The following is a 21,717-nucleotide window of genomic DNA, read 5'->3' on the forward strand; positions in this document are numbered from 1 at the left end:
GATGAGATGAAAACATTTTAAATGACAACAGTAATTACTTCCGAGGCTGCCTCTATGTGTGGGATGATTTAGGCAGTAGAAGTGGACATAATATCCCTGCCCGCCTTCATTTCTACCTAGGTCAGATAGCCATGAGTCACCCAATGCTTCAGAGAAAGAAGATCACTGCACAGCTGGGGAAGAAAGCTCAGTGGATACCCTTAAGGTTCAAAACAGAAAAGACCCGAAAAGGGAAATGCTGAAGGAATCCCTTTTATCCCTCTTCTACTGAGGGGATGAGAGGACCTTTTGGAAAAGTTGGAAGAGGGTCAGATTTGAACAAGCAAGTGTGAAGAATCATCTACTCTGAAGCCATGTCTTCAAATAAGTCCATAGCAGTCGAGTCTACAGAAGCCTTTCTTCACATTTAGGTGTCTGAATGTGAAAGATGTACTCAGAGTGGATGCTTTAGAGAGGACACTGCCCACCCTAAGAGAAGTTATGAAATCATCCTGTTGCTGCATTGTAGAGACTCATGTGGCAAAGACTCTGCATGAACTGTGGATGGTATGTGAGGAGAGCTAAGAGCTACTATGAGCACCTCGAGGCACAAGAGCTGTGAGACATTAGAATGTCACAACCAGGTCCACCCAGGAACCTGTAGCTGATCAGTACAGAGCAGAGAGGAAGTTGCCTGACCACTGAGACCCATTCACTGTCCAGGCAGAAGACCAAGAAGTGGGCCCCCTTGTCCTTGTCCCCAGGTCGACAGGAAGGTACACAGATCCTTGTGGGCATTTTGAAGCCGAAGGTGACATAAATATAATTCTGACTTGACTGAGCAATCCATGAACTGGACTGAGTTCCTCTGAAATGATTACGTTGATTTTCTACATGAGAGAGATTAGGAGTTTGAAACAGAAAATTGGATTGAGTTAGAAAAAAATTGCATTTTTCACACTTGTGGGTGTAACTGAGAAATTCATAACTGCAGTATGATTCTAACTGCTTTGCTTAAGTAGCTTATCTCAGAGATATGGAGAATATTCTAGCAGCTCATGAAAGCCTACGGTGATCATCTCTCTGCAGCTCAGTATTATTAGGCTGGTAGCTTGAAATATGCTATGGAAGGAGTGTTTACACCACAGGAATTGACAAGTGCTATAAGGCAGGACTTCCCCCACTTGCTAGCACATCATGGACCTGAACTTGTCACTGGTGAAAAATACACGATGATATTGGAAAAAAGAGATTAGGTTTTCTTTGAAAAATTGGACCGTGATGCAAAAGACCTGAAGCAAGGAGTTTGATGTGCTCCCATTGCTTGATTGTTTGTTGCTTTTAAAAAAAACCTATCAATATGTTATTCACAATGAACATCTAAGTTCTTTAGCATATCTTAAAAAACTTATTTCCAGGTCATACACCGAGTTTACACATGGATTATATATATATATTTTCCTGTATATGCACACAATACACATGTACACACATATATTTCAAGTTAAAACATTTAAGCCTCCACCTTTTGAGCTGACGTGGTTATTGATTAGGTGTTTGATTTTATGTTTAAAGAAGACTATTTCTCCATTCAATATCTATCTTTCATTCAAAATATCCAAAAGTCTCTAATAGAGCCACAGAACCTAATGTTTCTCTCAGAGACTGGTCAATACAAATGAATAGATTTTTTTATTTATTAAATACCAAAACTGAGAACTTTAATTTACTTTCGAAGCCACCCACACAGATCAAACTGTTCACAATCAAGCTGGATGTAGCCTAAAGATTGCAAGTTCTGTATTGTCTGTTCATGAAACAATATGAAATCATGACAGCTAGTATCAGTGATCTTATATTAATTTATTTAAAATTGGCCATCAACATGTGTGCCAAATGCACATACTCCATCATCGCTGGATGCTAAAAATTTGTTAGGTTTCCTTGGCTTCAAGCGAGTAACTTCCCACACTCTGGCTCCACTCTCCTTTCTCGCCTTAATGGCCACTGCCCTGTTCATGCTCCCTTTGCTCCTGCCAGTCCAATTACTACGATTCTGAAAAATGTGTGTTGCGTTGGTTTGCCCTCATGTCATTCCTCTGCTTGGAAGGCTCCAGCCCTTCATTTCATCCTTTCAGATCCCACCCCAGAACCTAAATGAAATGTTCTCCTTCCCCAGTCTCTCATCCTGTTGTGCTTGTTTGTTTCAGTCCCTCACGTAACACGTGTCTCTTGATGATGGGCCATCTTCTTTCCTGAAAGATGAACTCCAGATGGAAGCCACATCACATGAAGAACAGCTCTGGAGTCAGACTGTGTTCGGGGTTTGCCTTCCATCTGGAGCCTTTCCCAAGTGACTGTACATTCTTTGGGCTCATTTTCTTCATATTTAAAAAGGGAAAAAATAACAGTTGTCATCAAATAAGCCTATCATGAAAATCCAGGAAGTCAGGGCAGTGAAGCATTTCATATGTTGTAGAATACATAGGTGGTGTCTGTTTACAGCCAGCAGACCCAGAGTCATTCCTAGCATTTCTTTTGATTATGTATATGTTGATGAATATATTGATCACATTTTGATTCGGGTTTTTAGGATGTAAATGGCAAGAGTGATGGTGTTTAGAATGATATTGATAATCCCTTGAATACAGTAGCTTTCTTTGTCTGAAATCTGTGTGTGATCTGGCCCTGGAAACCATAATCAAGTCTCTGAGATGAGAGAGATAAGTTCTGTATTTTTTGCTCTGAAAGGTGGCATTTAGGTATTCTTTAAAATGTGGTCACATGGTCTTTTATAATTTTCTAGTATCCGGTGTTGCCCAGAGGTCACCGAACATCCATAATTTTTATTAAGAATTAGAAATGCCTTTAATATCTTAGCTACATCCCCATTCAGTTTCTTAGCTACCTCTCTATTCAATATATAACATCTCATTTCTGCCTCCTTCATATTTCTAAAAGGTATTTGGATAGTTTCTAACTTTTTTTTAGATTCCTTAAAAATATAAACTTCAAATACCTTGTAATCTAAACACAAACCACATTAAATTACATTTTGAGGTATTTAGTTTTAAGACACTGTATTACATCAATATTCAGCAAATATTAATTCATTCATTGGAATTCAAAACATATTTCAGGCACTCCTAAAAGATTGATGGGAATTAATCAAAAATATTTCTTATAAAAGAAATGACAAAAAGAATTTAAGATCCTTTGAAATGTCGGCTTTGCTCATTACAAAGGTCTGTCATTTTACTTTGTTACTGGAAACGCAAGCTCTTATAGCCTTTCAAACTTCTGAAGTCATCTCAAATTCTAACTGATTTATTTCAAATGCTCTGAGTTTGACCAGAATAGAACAGTAATAGCTCAACTAATGAGAAACCTAACTTTTATGTTTGACTAATTCACAAGTTTTAGTCAAATTGCATTCAAATATGACAATGGCATTCTTACATGGGATTTGATTCTTAATTGTTAATGAACAAGTATCAATAAACTGTCTTCTTTCATATTGCAGAGTTCTTATATGTAACAAGCTAGATTATGGAAAAGGTGGTGTTTGAACTACAGCTGGGAGAGAGGGAGGAAGTCGCTGAGTGAGTGAGAGGCATAGCAGCACATAAAATTCAAATGAAATTATGGAGAATGGGAACAGGTTTCACAGAAAAATGCAGTTTTCTGAAGCTCCAGTGTCACATTGGGGTTCTATTAAATACTTTGCCCAAAAAGATGCCTTTTGTAATCTATAGAAAGATTACTCAATCTGTTTTCACCAAAACAACACTGGGAACAGTGGTGAGAAAAGATGAGCTGTCTAAGGGACACATGGCCTGTCAGGCAGGGACACAGTTTCCTGTCATCTTCTCCAAAGCCGAGCTCCACGGGCCTAAAGTTGCCCCCATGGTCTAAAGCAGATCACTCCATAGAACTCTAAATCTTGGTGCTTGCTTCAGGCTTCCTGTTGCTTCAGTTTTTCATTTTTTAATTTTCCCTTCTACTAATGACTTTTTACTTTCAGCACAATACTGCAGAATATTTTCCAGACTATCACCCTTGACTTTGCCTTTTTCCTTCCCAACATCTAATAGTGCCTGCAACACCTGATTTCTGTGGACTGTCCACAACTCCCCAGATCCGGCCGATTGTACCTCACTCAGCCTCCCAAGTGCTTCTGTGGTTTCGTTCTTTATCACTCGGTGCAGCTTGGGGAGGAGCTTTAGAGGTGCCCAGAGCTGTTCTAGCAGGCGACCACGAGGAAGGCAGAGACCTTCTACTGTGTTCACCTTCATGGTGAACACAAGCTACGAGAACATTAACCCAATTCAAGCCTCAAAATTTCTAACTCTGATTAGTACAACAACTCCCAAATTACTCTTTCTTTTTGCTATAATTTGACCGAGATTTTACTTCACTGGCAATTGGCAGTTTGCTCATTTCTTAGACTCCTGTAGGCATCCTAATTTTTCTTCCTTCAATGTCTGGAACATCCTTTATAGTTCTTAATATTGGCCTCTCCTTACCATTCCCATCCCATCTCTCTTCATACAGGCTGATCTATTCTTTGCTTCAACTATTTTGGATAATTTGCAGTCCTCAAGCATGAAAAGGCAAACTCTGGAAATGAAACGCCGTTATTCCTTCTTGCCCTCCCAGGAATTCCTGTGAATCCTTCAGATTCCGATTTCAGTGTGTGTGCCAGCTCTCCCTGGATGTCTTCCCTGGCCCTGGGTCATGGGCCTCTTCTCTGTGCCAGCTTACAATCTTAGGTTTGTTATCTCACTTATCGTGAATCTAATTTTCTCAGGTAAACATGTAGTATAGCATCTTTTATTTCAAGATGGTGTCCCGCTGAAATGTACACTCTCAGTGAAAAGACAATTAAGTAGAGAAATTATTATGTTTTAACTGAGTGGTTGAAATGATAAGGGCTCAAACTAAGGTAGGGATAAAGAAAAGGAAAGAGCTACAATAAAAATCACTTTGAAGTAACACGGACCAGATTTGGCAATTTCAATACAGTGTTATTGAATAGGAATTATTAAAAAAGATTTTGAAAAAAAAAAAAAAGATTTTGAGGTTTTTAGTCTGCATGAACGGAAGGTTAGAATTCTATGGCCATCTAGTTTTGACAGAAAGTAAAGTGTCCAGTTTTGAAATGCTGAAATATCTATAGGGCAACCATGAATAGATGTATAGGAAGCATCCAGAATGTAGGATACAGATTTCAAAGGAAAATCAGAGCTAGGAAAAAAGATTTAACCTTCATTAGTCAAAGAAACATTATAGCCACAGGCACGAGAATGGCAGTTCACTGAGAATAGGAAGTAAAAGGACAAGAGAGTTGTGTTAGCTTTTTAGCAAAAGTAAACAAAAGGCGCTCTAGGAAAGATGTTGCAAAACGCTGGTCAGGGAAGTTGGGGAAAAGAAAAAAAACAAGAAGTTACAGCATCACATGGAGCCAAAAAGGGGGAGCTTGCCTTAGTGATAGAGTTTGGTCCTGGTTTCTCGTCTATACACATTTCCCATTGGGTTTTCTTTCAGGTCATTTATTGACTTAGATGGATATTTGACAGATACAGGATGTCAGCATAGCAGAAGCAAAAACTGCTGTTCTTTTGTTTTGAAAATATCATCTCTCAAGAATCATGTAAATCAGAAATTCATGATTGAAACTACTTGTAGATCATTTGGGAATTCCTCTAAATACAATATCCCTGCTGTCATATTGTCCCTCCCATTTCTATAGAAAGGAGAGTAAAATGCTAGGAAGATTGCATCCAAGCTTGAATGTAATTTTACAAAAGAATAGATTTAAAGATTTCACAAAGGGCAATTATGACACAATAGTCTTCTCCTCAGTTGTGCATCTGTTGAAGGGAAAATTGATTCCATTAAATGAAAACATAAATTTCTTGACATTTATGGCTGACTATTGAGCTTGACTGACTGAAAATACTATATTTATATTTCTTAAAATTATAAATTGCTAATTTCTTAAATTAAAAACTAAAATTCTGAACCCTGAAGGTACATTTCAAGCAACAACAAACTGACTTTTATTTTATTATTCTTAAGTAACTGTAGGTTAGACATTTTCAGAGAACAGGTATAATAAAAGCAGTAACAGCTGCAATGCAGTAATTCATGCTGGTAATTGATTCTCCATTTTGCTTATCAGAAGTATTTGCTTTCTATAATTATTGTAGCCCTCGTCGTGAACACGCGTGGAGATGCTTCTGCTGGGATTCTGCTTTTCAGCTGCAACATTCTCCTCTGTGGTAGTGGCATGCGGGAAAATGCAGGGGTGTGGATGAGATTCATAGTATTGTCAGAGCAATTTGAAATTGGCTAGGCAGAAGCACAGCCTTTTTTTGTTTTTGTTTTTTTTTTGTCCATCTTTTCTGATCCAGAAAATGTTTGCATTAACTCTCGTTCCCAGCTGGAAGCACTACTTTATTATGACTCAATGGATCAATATACACTGGGAACCATGAACTACGATGGGTGGCCTGACAATCGTATGAAAGGCCTCGTTGGTTTGAGTGGAAATGAGGTTGCATTGTGAGACTTTCTTTTTATCACAAAGGACAATTTAGAACTTTCCATTATACATTACAAATAGAAATAAGATGGAGATTAAACAGAGCAAAATAATGTTTTTTCTTTTTTTCTGTCTTCTGCTTACACTTCTTCATCTTTCTCATCTTAGCAAACTTGATCACGCCCCCTCAGAACGCTGGCTGATCTTGATCTTGGCAAAACCAGAGAAATATTTGTCTACTTTTTCTAATACCAAATAATTAGTGGCACATAATTTGAAGAAAGTTTTATTTCTTAGTTTAGGCGATACAAAGACAAATACAAGTTTATAACCATAGGTTAAAGTCAGATTAACAGTCAGCTACCAATGAGGGGGTCAGAGACTGTTTTTGAGGTCTCTGACCCCTGCGATTGGTATTAGACTGTTTAATAAATAAAGGAAAAGTGCCTAGATTGAAAAAATCACTCACTGGTGGCTTGTTAAATTTGCTTACATTTACATTTTTCACAATTTTAACACAGTATAATATAAAAAAATCAAATATGTTGAAACTTGACTTATTTAATGAAGTATAACAATCATTTGAAACACATCTAATAATCAAGGATAATTAAAAAAATCTAAGTATATTAGTCCTTGACAAAACTGATCATAATTTTGACATAAGCCTCATAATAATACATTTTTTCACTACATTTTTCATACAATTATAACTCTTGTGTGTTCCTCTCATTTATTCATAGGCCAGGAACCAGATGGAACTGGCTGGGGTGCATGGATGTTATAGGAAGCAATTCATTGTGTCTGCAAAAGGATCTGAGAATTGAAAGCATTTGTAGAATTAAATGTATGTACAGGGGAATAGTGTACCTGCTGCCTTCAAACTCCGAATTCTATTTGCATACCACTTCCTCGTTCTATTGTAGAGCATATCTGTTAAAGCCAGTAGGTAATATATATATTTATGCTATCTCTGTCTAGTTGGTACTAAAGATTGTTGTGATCTGCAAATGAACGTGGAGTGATTCTACTCTTGAGTGTGAACATGACTGTGTCAATGCTGTACGTATGGGAAAATGCTTTGTGAATCAGATCCATTAATCCTGGTTGACCACCTATATATGCATATAAATAGCCATTGTTATTGATAATCTACATACAATTTTATAAAATCATAATTTGTAAAATGCATAATTGGCAGCTAAAGGACATTAGGCACTCATATAAAATGCTTATAGCTATGCTATGAACACCACGTATCTCATAGTAGTATTACAGTACATTAATCATTTGGATCTGAAATACTGGTTGATGTAATTTTCTCAGGACAGTTTCAAATTCCTGAGTCTGAAGGTTAGGTTAGTAGTTGAGGAATAACATGAAAACAACCCATATTTTTCAGTGTTGTCAAACTTTAGCAGTTGTGAATATTGTTAAGGTGGAAGAGATCACATTTTTTATTCAGTCCAGAGACTGTTTCTCATATATGACTGTGTATTAGAGCACCTCAAAATCCCCAGGCTCTGCTGGGTACCAAAGAGAGGATACGCTTTTGATTGTGTCAGTCCCTTCCAGATAAATGCTCAGAATTTCTGATTTTCCAACCTTTCTTATAAACTACACTTTCCCCAAATGGCAGTTGGTATGTGAAGAGCTTAGATGATGTCTTGACACAGTTGGATGGGGGCTTCCCTGGCAAATGTTGGTTGTTGTGCCAGTGACCACCACAAGATTGTTGGTTGGATCCTTGTGCTCAAGAGAGTGATCTCTGCTGAGTGTGGTTGAGTTTTGCTGACAGTGGGTATGTGTTCACATACATGTTAACCATCACCTTTTAGCGGCTGGGACTCATGATATTTCTTGTTGCTATTCTGATTCCCTCAATCTTCGGTTTTATTTATTTATTTAATTTTTTTAAGGCAAATGTGTAACAAAGTTTATTGAGGTTGAGAAAGGTAAGTTTACAGTGTAAGAAAGTTTACAAAGCAGGATATGTTTGCCACAGATAGTAAACGCGCCTGCATTGCCAGGGTGATTAGGCAGAGAGGTAAAGAGGCAAGGATAATGGTGCCACCAGGCTCAGGCCTACCTCCTGGTTCAGAGTCACCTTGGGACCAGGGTCTTACTGCGTAGGCAGACCTCCATGAGCCTTTCTGAGAGCCTACAGAGGAGTGTGCATCACATGATACTTAGTCTTAAGGCTGCTCTAGGTCACCTTTAAGACTTTATTGTACCTGTTCCTTGGCTAAAGAGTCTTCTACATCATTTTGCAGTTGGCACGCTAAGTTCTGATTGGTAGATTGGTAGGGTGGGCTCTCCTCGCCAGGTGTGAGCAATCACTTGGGACAGAATTAAGATGGGTGGCACTGAGATGGGGCCCTGGGTGTTCTCACCTTGTCCTCCTTCCCCGGGAGACCTGTTTCCTAACTTACTACCTAACATTTCTTCACTCTCTAGAGGCCCAAATCATTGAGCAGGGGCCATCAATCAATCTGGCTGCTTCCTGCTGAAAGAAGTTGAAGATTTTTATTAGCGGGGGCTTTGGTGGGTTCTCTAGGGGACTTCGGTATATGCCTTCAGTAGATTGCTGTAGTAGGTCCAAGGAGCGGGTAGGCCCTGGGACTGATAGAAAATGTAGGACCATTTGTAGATCGAAGGCTTCCAGATGAATGAAATAAATTTAGTTAGAAAATTTATGAGAATCAGTCTCAATATCAGAATTCCCAGGATGCAAAGTAATGGGGTGACTGAGATAATTATTTTAGACATCCACCAAGACCTAGGAGTCTTGCCTCGTATCTGAAGATTGGAGGCAGACTCCAGGATGGCACTGACGCTGTCTGAACCTGTTCTGACTTGTCAACATAGAAGCAGCACTGTTCCTTTAACAACAAGCAGATACCCCCTTCTGCTACAGTTTGTGGCTTTCTTTTAGCTAATGCTGCAGTCCTCAGTCCCTGGGCCACACACTGGGACCAGTCCATGGCCTACTAGGAACCATGTGCACAGCAGGAAGTAAGTGGTGGGTTGGGGGGGAGGGGTGAGTAAAGCTTCATCTGTATTTACAGCCACACCCCATCACTGGCATCACCACCTGAGCCTCCCCTCCTGTCATATCAGCCAAGGTATTAGATTCTCATAGGAAGGTGAACCCTTCTGTGAATTGCATGTGTGAGGGATCTGGGTTGCTCACTCCTTATGAGAATCTAATTCACCCTCTCCCTGTACTCTCCACCCCCTAGTCTATGGAAAAATTGTCTTCCATGAAACAATTTGGTCCTTGGTGCCAAAATGGTTGGGGACTGCCCAACTAATGGATGAAGCAGTTGTGCAGTAGCCTTTGAGCCTCGCCACTACCATAAAGAACCCCCCGGCTGCCTCCCAGCCAGACCCTCATTCACTGCTAAGCATTGCTCTTGAGCTTTTTTCTCTTACACTTTGACTATGGGATTGTTAGATTCCCAGGAAATATGATTCATTGGGTAGAAAAATGAAAAACACATAGTTTAAATAAAAACAAAACAATTCTTCTCGTGAAGAAATATTGGATGGAAATAAACAGATAAAGAAGACTTCATTCAAAAGTATTGCATCAGAGGTCAGCACTTCTGCAAGAAGGGAAAAACGATTGAACTCAATTACTCTGAAATAATACCACGGAAGCACTGGGCTGAGCTAGTGGAAATATACTGAGGACGTTATGAGGAAAGTTGGCCATGTGATCGGGCCATCTGTGTTTGCTAATTGCAGCTTATGTAAGTTTAGGCTCCTTCCCTCCTACAGAGACTTGAGGACAGGGGCCCTATCTTTCTTATGATTACATCTCAAAGGGGTGTCTCTCAGGTCCTTGAGAAAGACATCCTGGACTGTAAAACTGGCAAAAGGCTGGATGAAGATTTATACTTCTAGGGGCAGAGAAAGAATTTACAATTACAAATTTTATAAAGCAAATGCTCTGAAAAAAAGAAGGTCAGGAGCTTACATTCAGGAAGAAATTTGTCTCAAGTTTAGTCAAGCTGAGGAGAATGTTAAGGCTGTCATGGTCACATGCATCACTAATAATTTTTTCCTTTGCCTATGAAATAAAAATTACCACAATTGTCTACAAGCCAGGAAGCAAGCCCTCGCCTGCAATCAAATCAACTAGCACCTTGATCTTGGACTCTTCAGCCTCCAGAGCTGTGAACAATAAATTCTGTTGTATATAAAAAAAAAAGGTATAAATCATGTAATTAAATAGGGTGTGTGTAGTCAAGACTGAGTTGAGCAAATACTTAAGCCCAGAGATAAACAGATCTCATTAAGTGGGAACATAATGTTATGCTAATATGTTTTATTATTTTTACAAATTAGGAAAATATTAAATGATTTAATCAATCAAATGCCTGAAGTTGGTTTTGCACTTTCTACCTTTTTGATACACTATGCCCTAGTAATGCTGGCTTTTCCAACCATTAAGTGGAAATGATGTCTGTTGAGTACAGGAGAGTGACTTCAGTTTGTTGACCCAGAAGGAATGATACGAGGATATTTGGCTCATGACAGCTTATCATCTCAGTCTGGCTAGAGAAGATAAAAAAAAAAAAAAAAAGGTAAAAAAGCGAAAAACGTTTTTTAAACCTCTGGGATATTGCCAGTGGGCTCTGTCTGATGCATGATGTCATTTACTGAAATGACCTGCCTTCCTGTAATAGATCTAAATCGAAACTTTAAAAAATATTATAATGGGCTTAGAAAGAAAAACATGGGCAGGTTCTGATTGTCATCTGAATTTCTAAAGATCATGTGCTAAAAATCATTTTTCCAAAACTACATGTTTGAATGAAATGAAACTTGCTGTGGTGGAAGAAATAATTAAGGCAAAGAATTTGATATCTTTTTGCAACTTTATTTTAGCTTTCCAGCGGAAATTTGGCTGTTATAAAATTTGCAAATCAAATATACAAATCAAAATGCCCAGACAGAGAAAGGCTGTAAATGGTTACTTTTCAAACCACTGAATTATTAAAGATTTCAGAAATGTTCCATCTGGCAATACAAGAAGAGGGCTGAAAGTCAGTGTAGCAGTTTGCTGTGAGGGAAAATTGATTGGCAGCACAGAACTGAAACTAAGAGAATTTACTGAGGTGTTAGTAATTTAGAACCTTGCTGGGAGATGAAGTGAAAAAGCATCTCTTTTTCATTGTATCAAAAATTCCAAAACAAAGCAATAAATACATCTTGGAAATGTAGTTTATAATTGATTAAACTGTGTAACTGTGAGGCAATTGGTAGTCCATGTGTACGGGTATCTCAGCTGAGTGCCTGGAATTTCTGTCTGAGAACTCTGGAGAAAATACTGCCTAGCAAAGAAAAATGTTCTATGCTTTTATTTAGTTTGATTCTAGGGCCAGTTTTTCTGCTAGTTGGCATGAATTTGGTAACAAATTTGTTCCAATCTTTTATGCAACAAATAATTTACTTAATACCTATTATGTGTCAGACAGTGTCCTAGATACTGGTGCTATCAGTGAACAAAACAGGTGAAAATCCTGGTTCTTAACAGAGATTATATTCTAATGGAGTTTGATGGAATAAACAACAAATAATAATCAGTAAGAAAATCATATGCTATGTGAAAAGATGGCACTTTCTGTCAAAAAAAAATGAAAAAGTGGTTCAGCATGACAGATGGGAGCGGGATTGCTGGGTGAAAGGAATTTTAAATAGGGGCGGTCAGGAGGTACTAGACTCTTTGAGAAGGTAAGGTTCAAGTAAAGACTTAGAGGCAGCAAAGATGAAGTCTGGGGTATCTCAGAGAAGAGCATTCTAGAAGAAAGAATAGCTTTATTAGCTTCTGGAAAATATAATTGAGCCAGCTGAGCACACACTGTCCTGTAATCCAGTCATCTATTATGAGGGGTGGAGTCACATGTTACCCATGTAACTTGAAGGACTTTGAATGGACAGGAAGAAATAAAAACTGGGCAGGTACCAAAAGTTAACTGTGGGGTACCATCTCCACAACTTCTGGTCAATATCTCTTTCATAGATAACTCTGACATATATGTAAAATTACATGCAAATTTTGCAGGTTATGAGGAAAAGAGAAGAAATGTAAACTATACATTATTTAGAAAAAAGTGTATTTAACTCATCATATAAAATTTTAGGCTGCTGCTCAAACTTGAGGTCAACCAAAGACAAATTCTCATACGTTTTAAACTATTAATGGTAGTACTTTTATTCTAAAATTAGATTATATTTGTAAATAAGATTAACGACTCATGGAGATGCATTTGCAGTTGTGTTTATATGTTCTTTAACAAAGAGTTCCTTTTCATTCTGGAAAGCTTGATGACATATGCTGACATATTTTGTATCCCTATATATTTTGAACATATCTGAGTAAAGTATTTATCTCAGATTATAAAAAAAGAATAGCTTTATAAAGTTCTTGAGATGAAGAAATGACTGATGTTTAGTTCCTTCCAAAAACCACAAGGAGGCCGGGCACAGCGGCTCATGGCTATAATCCTAGCACTCTGGGAGGTCAAGGTGGGTGAATCGCCTGAGCTCAGGAGTTTGAGACCGGCCTGAGCAAGAGCAAGACCCTCATCTCTACTAAAAATAGAAAAACTAGCGAGTGTTGTGGTGGGTACCTATAGTCCCAGCCTCGGGAGGCTGAGGCAAGAGGATCACTTGAGGATCTAACCAGGGAGACAGAGTGAGACTCCATCTCAAAACAAACAAACATAAGGAGGCCATTGTTAATGGATGGGAGTAAGCTGGAGAGAAGAAAGGAATGGAAGCTGAGATGGTGTGGGAGTGGTGAAGGGGCAGGTCATTTGGACCTGGATGTTGTTTTAATAAGAACTTTGTCTTACACTCTTGTGAAGCTGAGAATTATTGCAGTACTTTTGAGCACAGGGATGATATTTTACACCTATTGTGTAGAGAATAGAGTCTCAGAGAGCAGAGGTAGAAAGAGGGAGACTTATTAGATGACTATAGCAAGTATCCAGGGCTTGAATAGTATAATTGGAATAAAATAAATGTTATGAAGATGGAGCAACAGCAGGATTCTTGAGAATAAAATAGCACCAACAGTGTCTTATGGTGCTTTGGTGGGGTGGTAGAGAAAGAAAGGAGTCAGACAAGACTCCAGTTCATTTTTTATCCTGAGAAACCAGAAAAATAGAATTGTCATAAATGGAGCTGGGGAAAAGTAGGATTTGGGGAAAGAATAGAAGATCAGTTTTGGAAATGTTAGAGATATCATGAGGAAAGTAGACTATACAGGTGTGAGGTTTAGGAAAGGGGTATGAGAAGACACATAAACGTAAAGAAGCGTGACACAGAGGTCATGTTTAAATCTACTAGTATAAGGGCAAGAGACATCACCAACGAGTGAGTGCAGAAAGCAGAGAAGCAGGACAGAAGACTGAGACTAGACATGCTCAACGTTGAAAGATGATAAGAGGTCATAGGAGGGACCAAGAAAGTGGAAAGAAAGTTGAGAGAATGTGCTTTTGCAGAAGCCAAGTGAGTAAAGTACTACATATCCAGGCACTGGGAGTGATCAGAAATATTGCCTATCATCAGTAGGTCATGTGATAGGAAGATACAGCTAGACCACTGGAGTTAGCAATGCTGTGTTCGTTGGTGACTTTGACAAGACAAGCTTCGGTTGAGTGGTACAGGGTGAAAGTCTGCTTGGAGTTGACCTAAGACAGAATGGGGTGGGAAAAACCAGAGAGTGATATGCACATTTATTTGAAAAATATTTATATAGAGTGGGGTAAAGAAAAGTTTTTTCTTTTCTACCTTTTCAAATGGGAGAAATAAGAGCATGCTGATATAACTGTATGCTGTTGGGAATCAACCCTCAAAGAGAAAATAAAAATAATGAAGTGGGAGAGAGAGAAGAATGGCTGAAGCAGTGAGCCCAGAATAGGACCAGAGCACATAGGAGGGACTAACTAGTGGCTTATGTAACTCGGAAGCACAGCAGCTGCCCTGCCGCACAGCTGGACGCCGTTCCGGACCGTGTCCTCAGAGCTCGGTCTTTCTCTCCACTCTGCCTCTCCGTGTGCCAGCTCCACTCCGGCAGGCTTTCCACAACAACAGCTCCCTCCATGTGATGCTTACCTCTGTCTGCTCAGCATTCACGGCAGAAATGAGTCTCTTCTCCACTCGTCCCAACAGAATCCTGGCATTGCTTCACTGTCATGGCTGGAGGTCACCGGCCCAATCCCTGAAACATATTGCAGTGATCAGGGTGGAAGGTGCCAAGATTCAGGAGCTAACATGAGAAAGACCAGCAGCAACACACACAGAATCATGTTTTCTTCCAGCAAAAAGAATGAAGCTGGTAAAAATACAAAGCTATGAAAAGGCTCTAAATGGTGGCCCGAGGACACTGCACACCATTTAAGGGAGCCAAGCCAATATTGGCACCATGTTCTTCCTATTTCTTAACATTATTATAATTTAGTGTCAGGATCAAAATGATCCAGGCTAACTTGAAACTCTTGGGGAAATCTGGATGAAATCACATTTGGAAAAAAGTAATTATCTCAGAGGGAAACTTGCCTATGACAATTCTAATTAAGCCAATTATTTTCTAGAAATTTAGATATCCTAATGATGGCTAGAACTCACTCAATTACATTCATTTGTGTTTTGTGTCCTTGAATATCTGTGTCCTTCTGTATTTTGAAATCTCGAGGAAGAAATGTGAATTCCCCTTTTTATGTAGTTCCTGCTTGAATAAAGTCGACACATCACCAGGTGACCACTTAGAATGGCTGTCAGGCCGTTTTTTAATATTACTGGGGGATAGAGGTGATTCTTATCTACATTTTAAGGCTCCGACCAGGAGTATTTTCTTTTCATTGTTTTCCCTTCACTTCCCTAAAATTGTAAGATGCATCTCCATGTACTAAATATTGGCGATATTTAATGGATGAAATATATAAGTCTTGAACAAAACTGAGCTGGCCAGTCTATTTATAAAAAAACACACACACTAAATAAATGATTTGAATATATTTTTGTGATGAAATATACCTCTATGAGGCAATGATAGTTGTAAATACTCCAGGGGTAAAGATTGAAAATGGGGTAATTTTAAAAGTGACATCCTCATGCAGAATAATATAGTTTTAAAAGTAATTTCTCACCTATGCTAAAGTAATATGCATAATATTGGTAAAATTTACTTAGCCTCTGTAAATATTTTTAAGTTTTATTTGAAAAGAAGAGATATTAAAAAATATTTCCTCTAGTTAGATAATTTTAATGATTAAGCTAATCCGTGCATACAATTTTTGGTAGTGTGCACTTGGCAGTGGACAATTTTTACTTTTTGTTCCTTATAATTCATAGCAACATAATATTATAGAAGCAAGTTCCATAGACACCTGATACTTAAAAGTGGTAGGGAACAGATAAAAGAGATTCTGTTCTGTGGTCATTCAGTCACTAAAGTTTTTCAAAGCTCAACTTTTGCTGTGCTCACAATTCTTTTCTTTGGAGTCAACAGCAATAATAATTGTTTTACAGTTCAAAAAGTTAACTATTATATACTTTCATGCTTGTGGAATTTGAAAGATATTAATAGGCACTTAACAAGCTTTTAAAATTTAATTCTCATAACAATACTATCGCATTTGAGAGTCATGGATGGGGTGGATTTTTTATTTTTAAATGTGAGTTTTTAGGCTATAATATGACGAGTTAAGAAATGTTTCTACTTGAAAAAATTATGACATTATTATGCAAGTCTCAGTATCAAGGTCAAGACAGGGGAGAAAATAGGAAAAGGAAAAGTGCAATAGGAGGAAGAAAAGGAATTGGTGGGGCAAGACTCTTGTTTTTGTTTTGTGGGTTAAGTATCTAACTGTGGAATGGATGGGGTTATGAGAAAGCGAGTCTTCAGTATCATGGGTATTGGTTACTGTGACATGGGATACACTGATATATTAAAAGCACATGAAGGACAAGTAGAGAAAAGGCTTAGTTAATAGCAAAATAAAGAATTCATTATATTTTATTTTGTAGCAATTCAGACTTCACGATTTGCTGGAGTTAGCCATAGCTTTCTCCATTACAAAAGTAAGTATGACAGAAGCGTGTCTCCAGAAGGGGGCGCGGCTCGGCATGGCTTACGGCTGGTGGAGTCTAACCCCAGCTGCAGCTGCGTTTGCTTCTCGTGTCTCTCTGGTCCCTCCTGTCACCCAGGCTGCCATACCAGTGTCTACTAAGGTCGGTAGCTATCTCTCATCCGTCTCTCTCTCTTGTATATTTTCCATATTACTCTTTAGCATGTGTCTTAAAATTAGAATGAGCGTAACACTCCGTCACTCACTTACACCGTGTGTGTCTGCAGAGCTGCACAGATCAAAACTCAGTAGGGACATTTGGATTCCCTGTGGCCAACTTATCTTGCTGAAATTACTCGGTAAAGCCTAGGAGCATCTGAATTTCCATTTCTTTATCAGTGTACCTCGTTAATGATATAGCTTAATTTGCATACCAGTAGTACCTTTTCACCACAGGTAAGAAATTGAAATGTTCAAGGTCAATTAACTGCGAATGTTTCAAGTCGGCTGTGCAGCCGTCACTGTGAGCGATGCTGGGAAGAGGAGCGGTCAGTGAAGGGTTCCTCTTGCGATGGGAATTGATAATCCAATTTTAACTCCCTGGAATCATACTGATTCTTTTCTCTTGCTGTGCCTCTGTCGCATGTTCGCTTTTTAAATACTGGTCTATAAAGATGTGCCAAAATGCAAGAGGAATACTGTGAAATTCCAGATTTAAAAAACAGATCCTCATTACTGTCTTTGGACTCTTATGATGAACTGGAAAGAGTAAGAAGCAAAATAATCAGTATTTCCTCAGAGGTATCAGCTGATGTAAGATAATATTCTGAAGGTAGAACTTCCCGGTTGAGATGGTGGCTGGCTGAGGGCACTTCATCACCCTTTCCTAATTGTACATTGTGAAGAAAGATAAAGCTGCAGAGAAATACGCAGCTGCAGCAATAAGAGGACTGAGAATGCTTGGTTAGCATCAGACCACAGAAGACGTCTGACTTCGAAAGTTTTGACTGGCCCTTGGGGGGGATGGGGGAAAATAGTGAGATTAGATAGGTCAGTGGAGGGAAATGTTGACCCACCACCACCTCCGTCACATACCTGTGCTTCAAAGCCATGGTCCATGTTAACCAAAGGGAGGCAAGTTGGCCCTACTGCCTGGAAACTCAATCCTGAGGTTCCCTGATCCCCACTGGCGCCATCTTTTCTGCACTCACTGGGAACTCCCAATTCCCACGTAGGCATCCAGACAATCTGAGAGGTCCTGCTATGTCCTGTTGCAGAACACTGTTCTTGCCTGCTGTAGAGAGGACAACAAGGTGTTCAGACTCTCTGTATCTAAGTCACCCATCTACTAAATAAATTGCTTTGACAACTCATTAACAGTTCCTTCAGAGTGCCTGACAAAAGAACTGACTTGCTCAATAAATATCAAGTACGACTACGATAGAATAAGTAGTAGGATGAGGGCAGAGGGGTGGGTGGTGCATCATCACAGCCTGAGAAATGAAGTATGGGAGAAGCATTGACCCAGACTTAAAAGTAGTGCTGTGGAAGCAGCGCCCACTGAGAGGTCAAGAGCTCTCTGCGGTATTTGTGGCAGGGTACTGTATAAGTGTACTTCAGAATATTCATGAGCAATTCCAGGTAGATAACAGGCTGCAAGGGCCCCTTGTAGACAGCAGAGCTATGCTAAAAAAAATGACACCAAGACACCCCAAATTTAGCCAGCTCCCTAAAGCCCTTTCGTACAAAATAAGCATATGAGACTACTCTGTTCTAAACAAGGTAGATGATGTTGGTGACCAAAGAAATTCCATCCCAAACCACAGGTGCTTCATTGGGAAATATAGAGAAAATTGAAAGTAGAAACACATGAAGAAAATGTAGCAGTATGTAAAAATACTCTGCATCCACAGAGAGGGAGAACATTTGTACTTTTGATGTATGGAGTGAAAGACACTCGTGAACAATGGTTCATTTTAAGAAAAAAAAAAATTGAAAAGATATCTAGTTCTCATGGTAACATAGTAGGTAATGGGAATCATCAATGGGAATGTAAGCAGTAGTTAGTGTGCTGCCATTAAGAGAGGACACTGTTGTCATATAATTTCTTTTTAAATGCCATCTTGACCCGGTTTGGAGGTCCCGCTAGAGCTGGTCAGTTCCCCTTTGTTGAGTGCCTGATTATGTCCATCTGTCAGCCACTTCCTTTATTAGACTCTTTAGTGTATCGTTTCTGGGGCCACGTGCCAGCCCACCAGGGGCATTCCTTATGCCCCAGAGCCTGCTAGTGAAACTATTCAGATTACCCATTTCATAAAGAGCCCTAAAACCCAGCTAGCTGACCCTACCCCACTTGCCAAACAAGTCCCCTCTTGTAGATACTCTGTTACTCTGTCCTGGTGCAGTCTCCTGTGTGACCCTAACTGGCAGCCTTCTCTTTTTTGTAGTTGTAAGTAACAAAGAGTTTTGTTTTTCATTATCAGAGTGTCACTGTGCTGTGTTCCACCATCGAAGGATCTTTAAATCTTAGAAAACACCTGTCCACACAGGTGTGTCCCTCTCGGACTCAACGCTGGCACACGCCCCACTGTAACAGAAACATTTACTGAGCATCACTTTGAACGAAGGCTTGTACTCAAGTTTTCATAAAATAGGTCACAGATGTCAACAATATTCCTGGAATTAAAACTATATAAAAGTAATGATAATCTCTTCTAAAATTTTAGACCTTATTCTCAGAGCCTTAAGATGAGTGGCAAAAGAATAGGGAAAGAAAACATATGCTAACATTCTTCTTTGGGATGGTTTGAAATAGATTTTGCATTTTAATAAATATTGAATATGAGATAAATATGAATTCAAGAATTTCTTTGTTTTCGCAGTGTTAGTCCCTACTTCATGGCTTTTATAACGATGATGTCTTGCTTACATTATCAGTAAGGCAATATTACTTAAAATAAACGAATTCCCCAAATTATTATGTTAAGCTAAAAGAATGAACCAGCTTAAGATACACAGGAGTTACATGGGTAATATTCTCGTGTGTGCTGGATAAAATAACACACAGCCAATTCTGCCCTCCCTGTGCTTCCTTGAACATACAAGTACATCAGGCTTCCATTTCCCCTTCCTAGTGCTCAAGCATAACTGACTCGGGAGTGTTTTCCCCTCCCCCATCTTCTTCCTTCACCAACTTCCTCCCCCTAGAATGGGCCCACGGTGTGTTGGTAAACTGGCTAGGGTGTAGGTGAGTGCTTATTTGCACAGTTTGTAATTTCCATGGTTTAAATACTCCCACTTGGCTAATCACAAAGATGGTTTTGTTTAATAACTTGCTTATAAAATTGAAAATTTAACAGTTGTCTCTCACATATGGTTGTAAAGCACCTCCAGCCCATCACCAGATGGAACGCTCCATCTTTATCAAGCTGTTGGTCCTTGCACATATCTTACCATTACCGTTACCTTTCAGACATGCTTTCAACCTCTGTCCCTCCCATAAGACTGTAAACATCTTGAAGGTAAGGACTATTCCTTGACTTTCTTTGTTTTCGCAGCCTAACAATGCATTTCCTTGTCCAAATGTGATCAGAAATGGTTTTCCAGTTCCACCACATTGTGCAGCTGTCCCCTTAATCCAGTCCTGCTGAGTGGGGTTGAAGGCCGAACCACTGCTCAGTCAGGCAGGAGGGTAGAAGACGTGCCAGTTCCAAGTGTTGATTCGCACGTTCATTTGTCAAATTGAGCACTTCAAAACATTTGGGGAGACCCTTAGTTCTTCCCAGTATCAGCCGGCTATAAACCCTAAAAATGAACATCATTATTAATACCATAGATTTCATCCATTTACACTAAATTCTTGCTTTTCTATGTTTTTCTACAATCATAAGAAATCTTATTATTTGGAAATTGGACTTAAATCTGTGACAGAAATATGGCTTTACTGACATTTCTACTTCTCTAGCATAGATTTTTAACTAACTCTCCTTTCCCAATTTTCTCCTGTTTCCATTTTTACAAAAGGAGCCGGTGGCTGGTCTCCACTTGTGTCAAACAAGTACCAGTGGTTGCAGATTGACCTTGGAGAGAGAATGGAGGTCACTGCCGTGGCCACCCAAGGGGGCTATGGGAGCTCCAACTGGGTAACCAGCTACCTCCTGATGTTCAGTGACAGTGGCAGGAACTGGAAGCAGTATCAGCAAGAGGACAGCATCTGGGTATGTTCTTTGCCAAAAGTCATAGCCTTTTAGAAAAAGAAGTGCAGTCAGTGTTACGTCTTGTTTACTAATCTCTTAAATGAAGTGGAAATACAGAGCCTTCAGAACGACTTTGAGAACATTTTCAAAGAGAAACTATAGTAAATATTTGTTTTCTAATATGTTTTATGGTAAATTTATAAAAATACTAAAGGTAAATTTATTTTACAGAGGCCTCATAAAGTGAAAAAAAGTCCTACTAGTCCATTAGATGGTGTGGGAGTTTAAGAAATAAAAGTCTCATATTAAAAAAATTTACATGTTGCTCAAGAATATGGTAGTTTTGCATTGTGTTTATTTAAAGTTAGCAAAAAAAAGTTCATTCCTTTTATTTCCTCTCATGATTCTGAGATTTCCAAAACATTCTCTGGTATATGGAGGTTTTCACATATAATATTTGGATTTATGTGTGTGTATAAATTCATATGAACATACACATACGTGTGCTTTATATATAAACCTTCCTCTACTCTCTTTAAAGTATGTGGGTGAAATGCTGTGGGTTGTAAGCAGTGGTGCAGCACCTGTGAGAGAGGGACAGGGAATTGGGCAGTTTGTAATAAAGCGGGCGGCATTTGTTGCTGACTGATTGAATATAATCACTGGATGGAAGACGGAAGCTAAAGAAAGTTTGCTTGATGGCAAAAAAAGGACTCCTTTCTGAGTGTATGGCTGTATTTGTTTGCATCTTATGTGGTCCAGGGACAACACATTGCAATCAAAGACCTATTTTTTTTTTTTTCTTCCTCTGGCCGAGCTGCCAGAACCAAAGAAAATGAGTAACTTAATGAAGCATCGTTCTTAGCACACAGATAATTTGGAAGCCTATTTGGGCACATAATGATAATTT

At 39.0% G+C, this 21,717-nt stretch overlaps 1 protein-coding gene across 3 annotated transcripts in view; it reads left to right on the forward strand.

Annotated features, from left to right (window-relative positions):
- CNTNAP4 (contactin associated protein family member 4) overlaps positions 1–21,717 on the forward strand; it is a 269,620-nt gene that overhangs the window by 73,992 nt on the left and 173,911 nt on the right. For 2 of the 3 annotated variants that reach the window (XM_053608592.1, XM_053608584.1), the window contains exon 3: positions 20,635–20,828. The exons of the other annotated variant lie outside the window; for it this stretch is intronic. In XM_053608592.1, coding sequence (XP_053464567.1) covers positions 20,703–20,828 — 126 coding nt within the window. In that variant the 5' untranslated portion in view covers positions 20,635–20,702. The remainder of the gene's footprint in view (positions 1–20,634; positions 20,829–21,717) is intronic. 3 annotated transcript variants of the gene reach the window in all.

The sequence above is a fragment of the Nycticebus coucang genome, chromosome 2 (assembly GCF_027406575.1).
Source record: "Nycticebus coucang isolate mNycCou1 chromosome 2, mNycCou1.pri, whole genome shotgun sequence".
Classification (NCBI taxonomy): domain Eukaryota; kingdom Metazoa; phylum Chordata; class Mammalia; order Primates; family Lorisidae; genus Nycticebus; species Nycticebus coucang.